General features: G+C 38.6%; 1 protein-coding gene across 1 annotated transcript in view; it reads left to right on the top strand.

Moving 5' to 3' along the window:
• xmas (RRM_XMAS2 and SAC3_GANP domain-containing protein xmas) overlaps nucleotides 1–19126 on the top strand; it is a 224530-nt gene that overhangs the window by 16712 nt on the left and 188692 nt on the right. The window contains exon 3 of the mRNA XM_067154007.2: nucleotides 3790–4277. Within this exon, the coding sequence (XP_067010108.2) occupies nucleotides 3790–4277 (488 nt within the window). The remainder of the gene's footprint in view (nucleotides 1–3789; nucleotides 4278–19126) is intronic.

The raw sequence follows: 19126 nt of genomic DNA, 5'->3' as shown, positions 1-19126 counted from the left end.
AGGGTGAATACTACAATTTAGTAACAGAGCCAAATGGGCATCCAGAAAGATTTCAGATGTACTTCAGGCTGAACAAAGATGGATTCAGCTACTTACATACTCTCATCAAGGATGAAATTGCATTTTCAACTGATCCGGAGGAATCCCACAAATGAGGCTTTTCAAATACGAGGAAATTTCAAAAAATTAGTTCAACTCGCCTGAAGGTTCCGTGCCATGGCAGTTAGCAATCGTTCATCATGGAAGAATAAATTGAACAAAAAAGATAAGAACTGTGCAGTAGTGGATAGATCAAACAATAAACATTTATTCACAGATCTCTAATTCAACAGGAACCGGGCGAGTTGGCCGTGCGGTTAGGATTGCGCAGTTGTGAGCTTGCATCCGGGAGATAGTGGGTTCGAATCCCACTGTCGGCAGCCCAGAAGATGGTTTTCTGTAGTTTCCCATTTTCACACCAGGCAAATGCTGGGGCTGTACCTTAATTGAGGCCACGGCCACTTACCTCCCAATCCTATCCCATCGTCGCCATAAGACTTATCTGTGTGGGTGCGACGTAAAGCAAATTGTTAAAAAAGAAAAAAAAAGGCAGCAGGATAATTTGTATTTGTAATTTGTATAGTATTGCGATAATAATCATAAGTACAAGTGAGTTCTGTTTTTTTACAACTGAATGCCTATTAAAATCAGTGCATTTTAGTACTCACCTGTGATCTTTAATTCCTTTCCTATTTCGTCCCAAGCTTCGTGCCGCATTTGCCAGTTTCTATGGTTAATCGAACTTATATCATACAGATTATCATGCACCCGCACCAATTCAATTAACATTTCTTCCGTATTGCTAAGAGAAGCTGCTTCTATTTACAATTGCTTTGAAGTTGACTAAGTCTGTAACGAGTTGTTACTCAGTAGGCAGTATTGCTTAAGCTGTCAGTCTGTCTTCCAGAAACATTTTCACCATCCTTAATGTTTGAAAACACCTTTCAGCTTCAGTTGTTGTTCAAGATATTGTCATAACACTATTCAGCAGTTTTTGACTTTCACAGAATTTGTGTTGTAAACTGTGTTCAATCATGAACTGCAATAGAACATGTGCACTAGAGGAGTTATTAAAATCTTTACACATGTAAATTATTTGTAGCTCAGTTGAGGGCCTTGCAGCATTTATAAATGGGTAATCGTCAAGGGTTTTCTCCACCAAGGTTTCTGGAAACTCCTTATTGCAGTTTCTGAAATTTTCTGTTGAGAAGAGCATGGACGGCATTAAAATGCCAGCAAATTTAAAACGGTCTCTTGCTTGTTTAGTAACTTTATCACATATTATTAAGTTGCTATTTTCCTCATCTCAGGCATTTATCTATCTATTGTTTCTAGTATTACTGCTTTTCATACATAGCAGCAGGTCTGTTTTGGACACTTCCCATCCAAACGTATACTGCAACCCAGAGAACTTACATTGCACTGTTTCAAGTTAAGATATAGAGGCAGGATAGTAAGATAGCAGCAGAATGCTGTGTATTCACTTGGCGCAAAGCCATTTCCAACACAGCATTAAAGCAAGCATTTCTTCCCCCTGAATGTGTCGCTGCATCTCACTTGCAACCCATCACAAATCCTAGAAATGCTGTGTACGGAATACCATGCTACAGTGATGTAGAAGGAGCCTCTTTAGTGGCTTTATGATAAATAGTGACAGTTTTGAATTCCAAAATTAAATAAATGTTTGGTTCCATTTCTACAATAACTGCTGCCTAAAATCATCATCATCATCATCATCATCATCATCATCATCATCATATGCAGTTTCCAGCTGTCGGCCAGATCTGCTTGGAACATAAGCCTCTCCATCTCCTCTTGTCTTCCCACCACTTCTCCCTCTTCACTTTTGCCCAGTCCTCTCCTCTTTGTACACTCTCTTCCACTCCTTTTATCCACCTGTCTCTTGGTTTTCCTCTTGTTCATTTTCCTGTTATCTCCATTTTGTGTACCCTCCTGGGTATCCTTTCCTTTGTCATTCTCTTCATTTGTCCATCCCATCTAAGTCTAGATACCTCTAGCTGTAGTGACTCTTTTTTTCTTAACTGTATCTCTAACCTTCTCATCTCTCATCCATTCTTGTCACTTCTATCCTGTCTGACTTGTTGTCCGAATGGTCAGCATACTGGCCTTAGAGGGTCCCGGGTTCGATTCCCGGCTGGGTTGGGGATTTTAACTTTCATGGGTTAATTCCAGTGGCTCAGGGGCTGGGTGTTTGTGCTGTCCCCAACATCCCTGCAACTTACACACCACACATAACACTATACTCCACCACAATAACGCGCAGTTACCTACACATGGCAGATACCGCCCACCCTCATCGGAGAGTCTGCCTTACAAGGGCTGCACTCGGCTAGAAATAGCCACACAAAATTAATTAACTCCTATCCTGCTTCTCAGAAATGTTATTTCACTTGCCTGTATCCTAGTCATAGTTCTCTGCCCCATTACCAAAGTTTCTGCTGCGTATGTCAGAATAGGTACTAGTACGACCTGTATATCACTCTTTTGCTTCTCTGAGGGTCGTCCTTGACCCAAACTAGGCTTCCAACACTTTACAGGAATGCTCCTGCTTGACATCCAGGCTCAATTATTTCCTTATAATTTCTTCCACTTTCCTCTAGGATACTTCTCATGTATATGAAACTCTCTACCTTCCTAAGCTGTTCCCCTCCAAGCCCCGAGACCGCTATGGTAGCTGTGGAGGCCCTACAGGAATCCTAAAAATATGGTGGCCAACAGGGTTTTGGTGAATTCATGGTAGGCCTAGCAAGTCTGTGATGGATATTAATTCGCTTTCAACAAAACAAGGAACAATAATCCGGAAGCTGCATAAAATAATGGTTTAAAATATATAACTGTTGAATCAAATTTCTTTGGGTGGGCATATGCAAACATGTAAATAGCCAGCCGCTGCTGCCACTGATATTATATGTAAAGCATTAATACTTTTGAAAGTTCGTGACATAGAATTATAATGGGACAAAAATTGATGTTCAGACATTTGTTATTGTCTGCTGGCCATGACTGCTGAAACATCAAGTCTTTATCGTTTGACACAGTGGTTAGCTAATTGGTGTGGAAAATATGTTCACCATCAGAATGTTGGCTGACAGGGTAGGAGAGCTGTTGTATGCAATTATTAATCACTAAATTGTGTGCAAAATGCCTAGGTTCAGTTCTGAACCTCTCCACAGTGCTCATGCGAGTGAGGGCATATGACGCTGTTGATGGTGATTCGTCCTTGAGCAAACCCCTTAATTTTATTTGAGAGGTGTAGGCTATGCACAGACACCAGATTCACCCTTTCCCTACTTCAATATACTCATCATTTTCACCATCACACATTACACAACACATAATGTGCAGTCATCACACTGGACGCAGAAACACATACACTCATGTAATGGTCCTTGACCAAAGAATAATTGAGATGACAAACCACCCATCATCACAGTGGACGCAGGTCCAAGTGTCTTGACATTAGAACACAGACATTAATACTTTTGGCATAAAATTATAATGGGACAGAAATTGATGTCCAAATCATTGTTCTTGGATTTTTTTTCATTTATTTTTTAAATTTTTTAAAATACAGGTCTGTGCATATCTAAAACTCAACTACATTTTCTGAATATGAGTGTTTACTTGTAAACTCATTGTTGAATATATTCTTATGGTATGTTAATGTTAATGGTCCTCAAATTGAATCAAACCAACTCTTAATATGACTTGCAATTGTTTCTTTTCTAGGATGAAGCTGAATACGCCCGAAAACATGGTGGTGTCCTTAATGGTGTACAATTGAATATCTTTTGGAGCCACTCAAAAAGCCCTGATTCAAAAACAAAGAAATTACAAAGAGAGGCAGATGCAGGTAAGCGTGCCTCCAAACGAACAAGGGCGAAGTCTGACGAGGATATTGGCAAAGATGTACTTGATCGTCTGAGAAGTGATGAGAACAGAAATATCCACAATTCACCATTGAGACATAAAACTCAACAGTCAACCTCAATATTTCAATCCTGTTTGCGTAAAAGTGCCAAACCTATACCTTTTGGCACCACAGAACCTGGTAGCGAAAGTCCGATCAGTGTGGAAAATGAAAATGTGTCGCAGATTGCAGCTGTTTCTTCCCAGCAGCCAGAATTGGAAGATAAGAAAGAAGTTGCATTTCAGATACCCTCAGAAGATGCTGGTGCACCAAGTGCTGCTGATAAACAAAGAAAATATACCATCAAGTAAGTATGTAATAGTTCCTGAAGTTGAAAATTTATGTTGAGTCTTGTCTATTTAGACATTCTTCTGAGAATCTTAATATTGTTTATAAACATTTAGGGGGTGCATAGAAATCTTAATTTTGTTTGTATGTTTTACATGTTACTGTCTCTCACTATAGTCCCGTCTCACTAACAAGAGCATGGTGACATAATGTCTTGTTAGCATAAACTTTATCTCTCCAGGTCTCTTGATCTTGTGCTATGAGGATGACTTTGTACATTCTGTGTCCAATGGGTGGCTTCAGCTGGTCTGCCCAAGAATTTGGACGTCTCACTCCTGGATGTTTACTATTTATTTTGCCATGGGAAAATCTGTTCTTCTTGACAATTGCTTGTTCTAGAAATATATCCAAAATATCAAAGAAATGACGGGTCGATTTTCTTGGATAGGTGTGTTATGGTCTTCAGTAGCTTTAAAGTTTCAAAGTTGATACATTGGTCTGGTACTGTGTCCATGGCATTTTCAGTTTCTGGTTGTACACGTACATTTCACGGGCATAGTTTTTTTTTCCTAATATGTGTTGTTCGTGGTGCAGGTTTCAGAGACATAAGTGGCTGTGGGAATAAGTGTTTCTTTATTTTTAAAATTATTTTTCGCCCACATTGGAGCACTTTAATCAATCCATATACATTTAACACAGTGGTTCCCAACCTGGGGGCGATCGCCCCCAAGTGGGCGATTTGGGTTATCAGGGGGGCAATCAATAAGTGGGGGGCGATGAGTATTCAAAGGAGGAAAAATTAAAATAGTCCTGTACAGTAGAAGTTGCCGGATAGCACGAGTCACTAGCTATTCTCAGCTGGCGACTTCACTGCACTCACTCCTCTCCACAGTCACCACCTATTGTTGCTCAGTGCCGCCGACTGGTGACTAAACCCCCTCACCCTCCTGCCATCACAATACACTTGCCACTGACCTACGTTCGTCTTCAGTTTTAACTAGCCTTTGTGTGCCTCACAATTAGTTATTGTGTGTGTCTTTTCTGTATTTTTTGCGTTTCTTTTGAAGTGTAGAAGTTCATGCGAATAGATTCAAAAAATAAGAAGTGTCATCAATACTCAGCTGAATATTTAATATTCGGTTTTATCGCGTCACCGCAAAATGTGCAGTGTCTACATTGTCTTTTGTGCCATAAAATATTTACTACTAATGAAGCTATGAAGCCTTCGCGAATGAAAGATAATTTATCAAGAGTACACAGTGATAAAGTGAATAAAGAACTTAGTTAAACACCTCAAAGCTAATGCTGATAAGCGGCCTAATGTGAGTGAATTATTTAAAAAACGAGCAACCGATCTTGACAAAGGTCTTCTTGCTTCTTACGACGTGTCTTTATTGATTGCTAAATGTGGTAAACCTCACACAGTTGGCGACACACTTGTTTTACCGGCTACCAAAAACATTGTTGAAATCATGCTAGGCGACGGGGTAGTAATAATAACATAAGTCAATCGGTTCCTTAGAGCAACAATACTGTTTCATGGCAAATTGACGAAATAGTCACGGACGTTGAATCCTAACTCACCAATATGTTGAAAAAAAAAAAAGTAAATTTGCATTGCAGATTGATGAATCAACTGTGATTGATAACAAAGCAATTTCATTAGCTTATGTGAGGTTTATCAATGAACAAAAGGAAATTACCAAAGAAATGTTGTTTGCTAGAACTTTGATCACTGATACAAAGGGATCGTCGATTTTTAAAGTGGTGCAAGATTATTTTGAGGAAAAGAGATTCCTCTAACAAACATGAGCGCTTGCGCAACAGACGGTGCTCCTGCCATGTCAGGTCATAATGCTGGGTTTCTAGCCCAGAAATGCCAGAGGTCATCCCTATTCACTGTGTCATTCACCGTCAACACTTAGCTGCGAAAAAAATGAGTGGTGTCCTGCATGAAACCCTACAACTGGTTATTACTAGTGTCAACAATAGCAAAGCTAATTCCCTCAATGATCGTCTGTTCCGACAACTTTGCCATGAAAATGATGTGGAATTCGAACACTTGCTTCCACATAAGGCCGTGAGGTGGCTTTCCAAAGGAAACTATTTGCGCCGTTTCTTCGAATTATTTGACATGGTTACTGAATTTCTCGACACGTCTGATCCTCTTTTAAGTGAGAATTTGAATTAACGCAAGTTAGAACTTGCGAACCTTACAGATATTTTTGAAAAAAATGAACGAAGTCAATATAAGGCTTCAAGGAAACAAGACGAACCTTATCAAGGCCAAAGGAATCATTTCATCATTCATTGGCAAGTTTGATATTCACAAGGCAAATATTGGCCGTAAAAGGCTGGTTCAGTTTCCGACCCTTCAAAACTGTTCATTGTCAGATAAGGAGACTCCTGAACTCCCAAAAGACAAAATCCTAATTTTTATTGATCACCTTGACCAGTTAAAAACTGACATGGAATCAAGATTTGAAGATTTTACCAACTTACAAATTCCTGATTGGATTCTAGATCCATTCTCGTTTGAAGCTGTGGATAAGCTTGATAATTTTTTGCAGATGGAGTTTCTAGATCTGAAGTATAAATGTGAGGTGAAAATCACTTTCAAGCAGAGCGGTTATGAGTTAGCCTGGGTGAAGCTTATGGACACTTATCCACAAATGTGGGGGAAAACTGAACCACTTCTCATCTCGTTCCCGTCAACATATTCAGTTGAAAAAGGATTTAGTTCTGTTGTCCAGCCCCGCACAAAACAAAAGAAATAAGTTGGACATTTGCCTCAAAGGAGACCTGTGCCTGAACTTGACGAACATAAAGCCAGATATTCAAGCTTTGAGTGAAATCCACCAAGCACAAGGCAGCCATTGAAAAGGTAAAATAAAACAATAACCAAGTTTTCAAACTTTCATTTATTTTTTAAAATAATTACTGTCAACTTTCTCAATTTTCCCAGATTCCAGTTTGAAAATGAAAACATGTACTCTTGTTTTATAAATGTACGTCAATGATCTTAGTTAATTACTTCACTTCTTTGTTCTTAAAAATATCTGTAAAAAGTACATTTTAATTTTTCTATTTTATTTAAGAGTGACCGAATAAAACTGCTTTGTTTGTTTTTATATACAGTATAAAATTGTTTAAAATAATAAAACTGCTTTATTATTTACACTTTACTTCAAATTAAAATTAGGTATACAATGAAAATGAAAAGGGGGCGATAGGTGTTAGTCAACTTCCAAAAAGGGGCGATGGGCCACAAAAGGTTGGGAACCACTGATTTAACACATTGGAGACGGCCATATTTGAATGTGCTACCCTCCAGAAATTGCAGGATTTTTAATGGTTTTTGAAATTTTTTCAATGCTAGGGTAAGCCATGATTATAACAACTTTTGGAATATTTAGAAAGATCACACTTTACTCTACATAAAAATTAGTGTTAATTATCATAATAATGTAGCAGTTTTAAAATATAAATTTATGAAGATGATAATTTTTACAAACGAAAAAATTCTGACGCAGCTATGGATGCCAGTTTGGTTAATATTTTAAAATCTGTCTAATATTGTGGACACATCTACTGAAACACACTAATACATATTCTAATCTAATTGGTCATCTGGCACCGGTATCCTTGTTTACAACCAGGAATTTGTCCGACTCGTTGGCTGAACGGTCAGCGTACTGGCCTTTGGTTCACAGGGTCCCGGGTTCGATTCCCGGCTGGGTCGGGGATTTTAGCCTTAATTGGTTCATTCCAGTGGCTCGGGGGCTGGGTGTTTGTGCTGTCCCCAACATTTCTGCAACTCACACACCACACATAACACTATCCTTCACCACAATAACACGCAGTTACCTACACATGGCAGATGCCGCCCACCCTCATCGGAGGGTCTGCCTTGCAAGGGCTGCACCCGACTAGAAATAGCCACACAAAATTATTATTATAACCAGGAATTTGATTTCCCACTGTTCGTTGTTTGAGTTGCCTTAAGTTGTCATCTGTGCACGGGAAATGGTATAAAACAGTATTACAGAACCCACTTCAGGAAGTGGTATAAAACTACGTTACACTTCACACCAATTTAAAATTAACTCGTTATTTACATTTACTTGCCTGAAGCGCCAGGATCGTCATGTTTACTTAGTGTGTAATTGTTATCCTCATCCTCATTTTAGAACTCCTGTCTTCCATAAGAACATCCATTATGGATTCGTTGTCAAAATTTCGTATACTTGAATTAGACATGCTAAATATTCCAAAGAATTACACAAACAAGCCTGCCTCTCGAACACAACACTCTTCCTGTCTGCATGTACCGTATGTACTTTCCCGCCTATTTCACAGTTGAGAGTCAACGATGACGCAGCCCCAGGTATTTAGGAATGTGGCTGTGTTATCAATGCCTTGAAAGAAGAGCTCTCGACTTATGCTCATAACTAGTACATTTTATGCTTGTAGAAGCATTCAACGGTATAGTAGTGAAGTCACAGCTCGCTGAAACAGCAGCTACTATTTTTTAGCTATAGTGAAAACGTCCCCATGGATTCTCCGGGCTCCGTCAGCAGCAGTGAAATAGGGCGCCCGTAGTTTCTATGAGCGGCGTCTCCAATGTGTTAAGTCTTAAGAATATTAGCTACAAATTTGGCTTATGTTTCTTCTTCTGCACCCAGAACTTTTTCATTCTTTCTGACCTGGCTGTCCTTTCTTCGTCAGTTATGGTGTACTGTTTGCGCATAAAAGTTTTTAGTTTAAGTCTCAAGTCTCTGTTTCTCAGGATCCTCTTGTCTTGGTCTTCAATTTGCTGCATTGTCAAGCCTAACTCATCTAAATCATCTTGGTCTTCTTTGAACCAATTATTCTTCGTTTTACTTTTCCAAAAGTAGTTGAAAAAATGTTTCAGTAGCCTTGACATGTGGCAGAAAAATGCAACCCTCCTTGGCCCCATTGTGTCTATTATTGATTCAGTTTTGTGGTATACAACTTCATTAGGTATAATCACCATTGTCCATCTACTTGGTGTTTTTTGTTTATGATTGTTCTAAGGATTCTTCTTTCTGTCTTCTGTAATTTATCTGTTGATTTGGTGTTCAAATTGAATAGTGTTTCACTAGCATAGGTTGCTTCAGGTTTAATAGCGGAGTTGTAGTGTTCAGATTTTGCATTTATCGAGAGAGATTTCTTCTTGTAGGTTGGCCAAAGTGATATGTTGTGCTTGTTTCAATTTACTCGTTCTATTTTTTACTGATACTTTCTCATTGTAAGTTCCAAGTAATAATCTCCCCAAGATACTTGAATTTATTTACAATCTTAATTTGTTTGTTGCCGGGCTGAGTGGCTCAGACGGTTGAAGCGCTGGCCTTCTGACCCCAACGTGGCTGGTTCGATCCTTGCTCAGTCCGGTGGTATTTGTAGGTGCTCAAATACGCCAGCCTCGTGTCGGTAGATTTACCGGCACGTAAAAGAACTCCTGCGGGACTAAATTCCGGCACCTCGGCGTCTCCAAAAACCGTAAAAGAGTAGTTAGTGGGGCGTAAAGCAAATAGCATTATTATTATTATGATTATTATTATTATTATTATTATTATTATTATTATTATTATTATTATTATTATTATTATTATTAATTTGTTTGTTATTATTCAGTGTGATAGTTGGTGTTTCAACCTTGAAGGATGGCATCATTTCCGTCTTTTATAGTGAGATTTGTAGTCCAACTTTTGCTGCTATTTTTTTGAGTTCTTCAATGTAGTGTTTAGCCTCTTCCACAGTGTTTGCGAGCAGCGCAAGGTCATCTGAAAATGCCAGGAAATTGAGTTTGATATTTTTGCTAATCTTGATGTTTGGTTGGCATTTCTTAGTCCACCCTCGCATGATTTTCTCCAGTGTACAGTTAAATAGTAATGGTGAGAGATTGTCACTCTGTCGATGTCCATTCCGGATTTCAAACGATTCAGACAAATAATGTTGATAAGTTTCTGGTGTAATCCAAATTCCTTGAGGATTTTAAGTAATGACTCACGATGGATACTGTCCATACACTTTCTTGAAGTCAACAAAAGTGATTACTAACTTTTTGTTTCTCACTCTTTGATGTTTCATGATCCACTTAAGACTGATGATTTGATCTGGGCAACTACTTCCAGGTCGAAATCCTCCCTGATATTCTCCAAGTTCTTGGTCGAGTTGTTCCTGAATTCTTGTTAGGATACAGTAATTCTAGACAGGATCTTATAAATATGTGATATCAAGTAAAGAAATCCCCCAGTAATTATTTGGATCCAATCTATCACTCTTTTTGTGTATTGGATGAATCATAGCTGTGTTCCATTCTTCAGGCAGTTTTTCAGAATTCCCGATGTCTGTGGAGTGTTTGTGGAGGTTTTGAAGTGCTTGTTTGCATTCTTCCACAGCTCTGCAACCACCTGATTCTCTGCTGCTGCCTTTTAGTTCTTTAACCAACCAATCGCTTTGATTACTTCATTAAAATCTGGTGGTTTTAACCTTTCCTAGACATGTTTTATTTTTTGGATAAGGCTCAAATTCTAAGTATTCTTTTGGTTCCTCAGCATTTAGTAATTCTTTGAAGTGATCAGCTAGAATTTTGGCATTCTCCTGATTATTATGTGCTAGTTTCCCTTGTTTATTTTTCATCATGAGTGTGGCTGGAGTATACTTTGATTGATATTGTATAAATATCTTGTAACTGTCCCTTGTCTTATGTTGTTTTCGTTTTGATGTTCTCTTTTGATTCTTCTAATTTATTTGGCTGCTTGTCTTCTAACAAGGGTTATTTTCTTCTTGAGATTTTTCGGTTTTCTTTTGTTGGTCATTTAGCCATGCTTTGTGCCTTTTCTGTATTGCTATATCACAGTCCTCATTCCACCCAGCGTGTTTCTTTCTTCTTCCAATAGGAGCAATTATTTCTTTGGTAATGTTTTTCGGTTTAACAATAATCGTTTCCAGTTTGTTGCTTAGATTTGTTTTGGATCTCTCTGAATACAATGCATTATTTATTAAGTAGCTGGGGTGATATTTTTCCTCCTCCTGGTGGATTTCGGTGGTTTGTATTTCTTTCTTGGGGTTAACTTGATTTTCATCTTTGAAATATAGTGGTCTGAATCGATGTCCACCCCACGAAAGACTTTGATGTTATAGATTTCTTTGTGGTACTTTTTATCCATTGCTACATGGTGTATCTGAAACTTGCCCATTTTGACATTAGGTTTTTAACTTGTGTGGTTTTCTTTTAAATCTTGTGGTTTAAAGAATAAGCCCGTGGTATATGCAAAGTTCAATTAGTCTTTGACCATTCTTGTTTGTCAATTTATGAGCTGGCCATTTACCTACCACTGTGCAATACTTTCTTTCTTGTCCAATTTTCACGTTGAAATCTCCAAGCATTATTTTAACATGGTTATCAAGGATATTTGATATCAGTTGGTCAAGCTCTTCCCAAAATATTTCAGTTTCTTCTTTATTTTTCATATTTTTGTATTTGTTGGGGCATGGACATTAATCAGTGTATATATTTTGTTCTCTACATTAATCATTAAGGTTGCCGTTCTTGGAGAGTTTAATGAGAAGTCCTCCACAGAATCTAATATGCTGGTATAGACCAGAAATCCCATTCCAAATTGGGGGTCGTTCTTCATTACTCTTTTTCCTGGAGGTCCTTTGTAAAGACAATATCTTCCAGATTCAAGTGGGTCTTGATCTGTGTTCCGAAGTTCCTGAAGGACTGTTATTAGAATCCTGTGTTGATCCATTACATCTGTTAAGTGTTTCAACTTTCCAATTTTCATTACCAAGTTTATGTTTAATGGTGCAAAGGAAGAGAATTTCCCTGGTTTACTGAATTTAAGTCTGTGTCTGCAGTTTGTCTGTTGGGCTTCCAGGCGCTCCGACTCGCCATGATCTTCTAAGTGTCACCCCACCGTATCTGAGTGGTGTCTTTTCTTGGGCCTATGATGTTGTAAGTCTAAGCCGGTGTCTTCTTTCGTTAGAAGACTCCCCATGTTTGGTTGATTGTCTGATCATTGATCAATGTTCTGACAGTGGTCAAGGTTTACAATTCCAGACGTGATCTGGAAAGGTGATTAATGAAATATGGTATGATGATGAATGAAATTGTGGAGTGTGTGTGGTCCATGAGAGCTATTTTGTTTCACTCAAGTCCGCCGGTAATTCAGTGAGGAGCCCCCTGTCTGCCACCTGGGACGCGCCACGTCGTAGTATTACCTCTCCGCCTGCTACGACAGCATAGTAGGTTCGTGAGAAATATGTGTATATTACAATTAATTGTTTTCAGATATTGCGGAGTATTTCTGTTGAATGCATGTTGAGGTTCACTAATTTTACATTTTATCTCTTTGTTGGAGCCTCCCCTGTTTGTTGTTTTAATCCAGGGTACACTGATTCTTTGACTACTTCAAAACCCTTCACTTCCTTGATGTTCGAAGAGCATAGTCAATTATCGTTACTTTGGTTATACGCTTTTTGGTTAGTAGTCCATAATCTTTCCTTACTGACTTCAGTCTTTCCTTGGTGTTTTGAAGTTCTGTATTGCTGGATGCTGTAATAAGTGTATCGTCAGCATCCGTCAGATTGTTCAGTTTTAGCTTACTGTATATATGCAAATAATTCACACACCCTAATTTTAGGAGGGGAATTAAAACAAACTAAAAAAAAGCTGTAATTTGTATTTTATTTAGAAGAAATGAATCATATAAAAAATGTTTGTTTTAAAACAACACCTTTCATTGATAGAGTTGTTTTTTATGTTTTATTACATTAGAAGTAGTTTTTGACAATCTCTGGTTGATATAGATGTTGATTCCCATAGGGAATCTGAAATATTTGTCCTGAATGAGCAAATTTATAATACCAATATAAATGGTCCGTTATTGGACATTATAAATTTTCCAGCTAGCTCATTCCTGGTTGCCAGTGTTTCGCCCTCGTGTGCTAGGGTGGGCTCATCAGTTGGTACCTAGCACACCTACCAATACGCTGGCTAGCGCATACCGTGGAGGCCACTGCGTAGGCTAACTGGAGCCACCGGCAGTGCCAATGCACTAAGAGACTTTGTCTCATCACTAAAAATTGATGCCTGCTTGGCCATCAGATGATATAGATGTTGATTCCCATAGGGAATCTGAAATATTTGTCCTGAATGAGCAAATTTATAATACCAATATAAATGGTCCGTTATTGGACATTATAAATTTTCCAGCTAGCTCATTCCTGGTTGCCAGCGTTTCGCTCTCGTGTGCTAGGGTGGGCTCATCAGTTGGTACCTAGCACACCTACCAATACGCTGGCTAGCGCATACCGTGGAGGCCACTGCGTAGGCTAACTGGAGCCACCGGCAGTGCCAATGCACTAAGAGACTTTGTCTCATCACTAAAAATTGATGCCTGCTTGGCCATCAGATGATATAGATGTTGATTCCCATAGGGAATCTGAAATATTTGTCCTGAATGAGCAAATTTATAATACCAATATAAATGGTCCGTTATTGGACATTATAAATTTTCCAGCTAGCTCATTCCTGGTTGCCACCCTAGCACACGAGGGCGAAACGCTGGCAACCAGGAATGTTTTTTTTTTTTTTTTTTGCTAGGGGCTTTACGTCGCACCGACACAGATAGGTCTTATGGCGACGATGGGATAGGAAAGGCCTAGGAGTTGGAAGGAAGCGGCCGTGGCCTTAATTAAGGTACAGCCCCAGCATTTGCCTGGTGTGAAAATGGGAAACCACGGAAAACCATCTTCAGGGCTGCCGATAGTGGGATTCGAACCTACTATCTCCCGGATGCAAGCTCACAGCCGCGCGCCTCTACGCGCACGGCCAACTCGCCCGGTCAACCAGGAATGAGCTAGCTGGAAAATTTATAATGTCCAATAACGGACCATTTATATTGGTATTATAAATTTGCTCATTCAGGACAAATATTTCAGATTCCCTATGGGAATTAACATCTATATCATCTGATGGCCAAGCAGGCATCAATTTTTAGTGATGAGACAAAGTCTCTTAGTGCATTGGCACTGCCGGTGGCTCCAGTTAGCCTACGCAGTGGCCTCCACGGTATGCGCTAGCCAGCGTATTGGTAGGTGTGCTAGGTACCAACTGATGAGCCCACCCTAGCACACGAGGGCGAAACGCTGGCAACCAGGAATGAGCTAGCTGGAAAATTTATAATGTCCAATAACGGACCATTTATATTGGTATTAATCTCTGGTTGTACACAACATGATTGTATGACAGTTACTCCTTTGCTTTTCACTCCTGCCAGTTCTTATTTAGCCTGAATGAACAATAATGAGAACTAGTTACACTTGCAGTTATTCATAACCCCTAGAGTGCCGATGTGTGCGATTGCGCTCCTCCCGACTTTTGGTTCTATTAGAAAAATCTACAGTGTTGCAAAGGCTAGTTCTTGCATTAAACTAATGTTTGATGAATTGGTTGTAGACCTCAGCGGGTAACTGAATGGTTGGTAACTATTAATGAAAGTTTTGAATACCTATTTATTTTTTTAGGAATTGTTACTGTCTGAGGAATTGTATAACAAACAATTTTAAGGTCCCCTAATGAGTCCTCATTTGTTTTTAAGAAATTTTCTATATTATTATTGTCATGGTCCATACTTTGTGTATGATCGTGAGTAAAACCCTGTTGATATCCTATTTTCAAAGAATATAATCCAAATACCAATTATTTTAATGGGAACATTGACATTAATACTCTGTTTGTTAAAATTTTAGGTCAGGAAATTGATTAGTTAAGTCAATCAATAGTAAGATAGACTTAATCTATTGTAAAAGTCTATGGATTAAACTTGTTGATCCTTAAGCAGCATAATTTGATCATTTTATAATACAAAAGGTAGGTTAACTCTTTTACTTCTCTTTGCTGTAGCCACCTAACTTCAAATGGAAAAGGGGTGACTGTTTGTTTGTTTGTTTGTTTGTTTGTTTATTTATTTATTTATTTATTTATTTATTTATTTATTTATTTCCTGTAGGGAACATACAATGGGTGATCATATTATTAAGGCCACTTGGTAAACTTGATAAAACATACAGAACAAAACTTCACTGATATACACTTAATTAATCTAAAATTGACTTTTCCAAACATGTTACATTATTTTCCTTTTGAAATATTAATGAAAATAAAGAAAAACTAATAAAATCTAATATTTCTTAACACCTCTCTTCGACCGAGCTCGATAGCTGCAGTCGCTTAAGTGAGGCCAGTATCCAGTAATCGGGAGATCGTGGGTTCGAGCCCCACTATCGGCAGCCCTGAATATGGCTTTCCGTGGTTTCCCATTTTCATACCAGGCAAATGCCGGGGCTGTACCTTAATTAAGGCCACGGCCGCTTCCTTCCACTTCCTAGGCCTTTCCTATCCCATCGTCGCCATAAGACATATCTGTGTCAGTGCGACGTAAAGCAAATAGCAAAAAAAAAACAAAAAAAACGCCTCTCTTCGCAGCGATTACAGATTGGACTCTATCTGGTACACTACAAATGCACCTGAGGCGTTTCGATCAATTGGATTTTATTCCTGACATTCTGAGCAGAAAATTTCCTCTTCATTAGCTCCCAAAGATTCTCATTCAGGTTGAGTTTTGGAGAATTGCCAGGCCAATCCAGAACCTTCACTTCGTTGTTCAGAGGGAACTTTGTCAGTGTTTTATTCTTGTGACAAGGTGCAGAGTCACTCATAAATACAAATTTGCCATCTGGGAACCATTCATGAACTTGTGAAAACACCCATTTCTCCAGAACCTTAATGTAATGGTGTTGGCTCATGGTTCCTTTGACAATATACAGGTGGCCAATTCTATTACTACTGATGGCAGACCACACCATGACACTTAACAGGTGCTTAACGGTCATGATAGTGCAGTTACTATTGTATTTCCACCCTTGCCCCTCATCTGTCATCAAGGATGTGTATTAATGATTCATCTGAAAAGCAAATCTGAAAAAATATAGGTTTGTATTATAACATGCAGGAAGCAAACGAATCATGTGACTGGCAAATTGCTTATCCTTTTCCAATCTTCAGCAGTCCAATTTTGATACCGCTTTTCCCATAATGATCACTTCTTCGTCGTGGTTGCTGGACTACGACAAGAGAAATCCAGCTCTTTGATCCTCCGACAAGCTGTCAGTGAAGGTATCTTGATCCCCACTTGTCGAATATTTGTTGAAGTCTTTCTGTGTTTAATGATATTTCTTAACTAGTGCTCTGCTTGTGGTGGGTTGATTCTTTCGCAGCTACATTTACCCACCTATTTAGCCGTCTAAGCGCCAACGTCCTTTTGAAAGCCCCTTTGGTTTTCATCTGAAAATTGCCAATGTCCTTTCAAAAGGACGTTCAGTATTTATTTTTTATTATTAAAAGTAACAGTCATTTCCTTTCAGCATTTCGTAATATAGTTAGTTAAAGACTTACTATTTTTGCAGTAAACAGCCTCGTTTATTTTCAAGGCCATTCTTTCAGTATATTAGTCTAATCAGCAGGCATATTTATTGGCGCGCTTTACTTGGCGCGGCTGTGCACCTTGTCCGCTCTGTGTCTAGTTGCTCTCGATCTTTTACTTGTTCATTTATTGCTGTGAAAATGATTATAGTGAATAGCCATTGTGCTTGACAAAACATACGTGTGTTTGAGAGGTGTTGGAAAATATACTTGTACTGAATTTATACAACTTTATACAAAGAATTTTTTAGTTTCCTGTCAGCCCAGTACTTCTTCATTCTCTCTGATCTTATCCTTCTTTCTTCATCGGAAATCACCCTTCCTATTGTCTGTTTGTTGATTCTGATTTGCAGTCTGGTTTGTTTGTCTGTGAGTTTCTTGATTTTGTCGGTTTTGTTTCTTAGGTCTTCCACTGTAATTTGTAGTTCATCCATATCTTCCTTGATTTCTGTAATCCACTTAATGTTGCACTTGCTATTTCATAATTTTTCTATTATTCTCCTGATGATCCTGTTCTCTGGTGTCCTGATTAGATGTCCAAAATATGAAATGTGTTTCTTCCTGATTGAGCTCATTACTGGTTCTATTTCCTTGTAGACTGTTTCATTAGAAGCTACTCTCCGGTGTCCATCTTTTTGGTATGATTTGTTGATGCATGTTCTAATGATTCTTCTCTCTATCTTGAGTATTTTGTCTATTTGTGCAGTGTTAGTTGTTTTGAAGATGGTTTCGCTTGCGTATGTTATTTCTGGTTGAATGACTGTTTTGTAATGTTTTAATTTTGTTGCTATTGACAGGCCTTTTTTGTTGTAGGTATTCTTGGTGACATATTGTGCTCTGGTCAGTTTATTTATTCTGTTATGCCATGCTGGCTTTTCATTGAGGTTATATGTTATGATTTCTCCCAGATATTTAAATTTATCTACAATTTTGATTTCTTGGTTTCCTATGGCAATTTTGATTGAGTGGTGGGTCAGTGAACATGATTACTGTCTTTTCAAAAGATATTCCAAGACCAATTTTCTGTGCTATTTCCTGTAGTGATATAACTTGTTGTCTGGTTTCCTGAATATTGTTGGACAAGAGAGCAAGGTCATCGGCAAAACCTAGGCAATTTATGGGTCTTCCAATTCGGATGTTCTTTGGGTTACTCTTGTACCATTCCCTCATTAAATATTCCAAGGCACAGTTGAACAGCAGTGGTGACAAGCAATCTCCTTGTCTTAAGCCTATTTTTATGATGAATGGCTCAGAGAATTCCCCTCTGAACTTGACTCTTGATTTAGTGTTGGTTAAGGTGAGTTTAATCAATTTGATTAATTTTGGATGGAGCCTGAAATTTTTAAATATTTTCAACATTGAAGGTCTATGGATACAGTCGTAAGCTTTTTTAAAGTCCACAAAGATTATTGCAAGAGGTTTGTTTTGCTTCTTGTAATATGCTACCGGGCGAGTTGGCCATGCGGTTAGGAGCGCGCAGCTGTGAGCTTGCATCCGGGAGATAGTGGGTTAGAACCCTACTGTCAGCAGCCCTGAAGATGGTTTTCCGTGGTTTCCCATTTTCACATCAGGCAAATGCTGGGGCTGTACCTTAATTAAGGCCACGGCCGCTTCCTTCCCATTCCTAGGCCTTTCCTATCCCATCGTCGCCATAAGACCTATCTGTGTCGGTGCGACGTAAAACAAATAGCAAAAAAAAAAAAAAAAAAAAGTAAAATGCTATGGCTAATTTTAAAGTGATGATTTGTTCTGCACCGCTTCTCCAAGGTCTGAAGCCTCCTTGGTATTCTCCTCATTCTTCCTCTAGTTGCTCTCTGATCCTCCTGTATAGGATTCTGGAGAAAATCTTGTATGTGCAGTCTAAGAGAGAGATACCTCTGTAATTATCTGGATTGCTTTTATCTCTTTTTTTGTGGAGTGGGTGGATTATGGCTGTGGTCCAATGTTCGGAGAACTTTTCTGTTATCCAGATTTTTGTTAGGGCCATGTGTAAGGATGTTCGAACTGTATCACCAGCATATTTCCACATTTCTGCGAAAACTTGGTCTTCTCCGCATGCCTTATAATTTTTCAACTCTTTGAGTGCTGTTTCCACCTCTTGGATTGTTGGGGGGTTTATGAGTTCAGGTGGGGTTTTGATGGGCGTGTCTGTATTAATTGCTAAAAGTTCCTGGGGTTCTTCACAATTCAAAAGTTTCATGAATGCTTTTGCCATGATTATGATTATTATTATTATTATTATTTGTAGTATGTTATGTAAAAGATGTTTGTACCGTATTTAGTAAATATTGATATATAAACGAAACAAGTGTAATTAGACTTGTATTTTCGGCTCATTTGTATATATAAAT

The sequence above is a fragment of the Anabrus simplex genome, chromosome 9, assembly GCF_040414725.1.
Source record: "Anabrus simplex isolate iqAnaSimp1 chromosome 9, ASM4041472v1, whole genome shotgun sequence".
NCBI lineage: Eukaryota > Metazoa > Arthropoda > Insecta > Orthoptera > Tettigoniidae > Anabrus > Anabrus simplex.
Note: the sequence above shows the minus strand (reverse complement) of the source record. Positions and strands in the feature narration are given on the sequence as shown.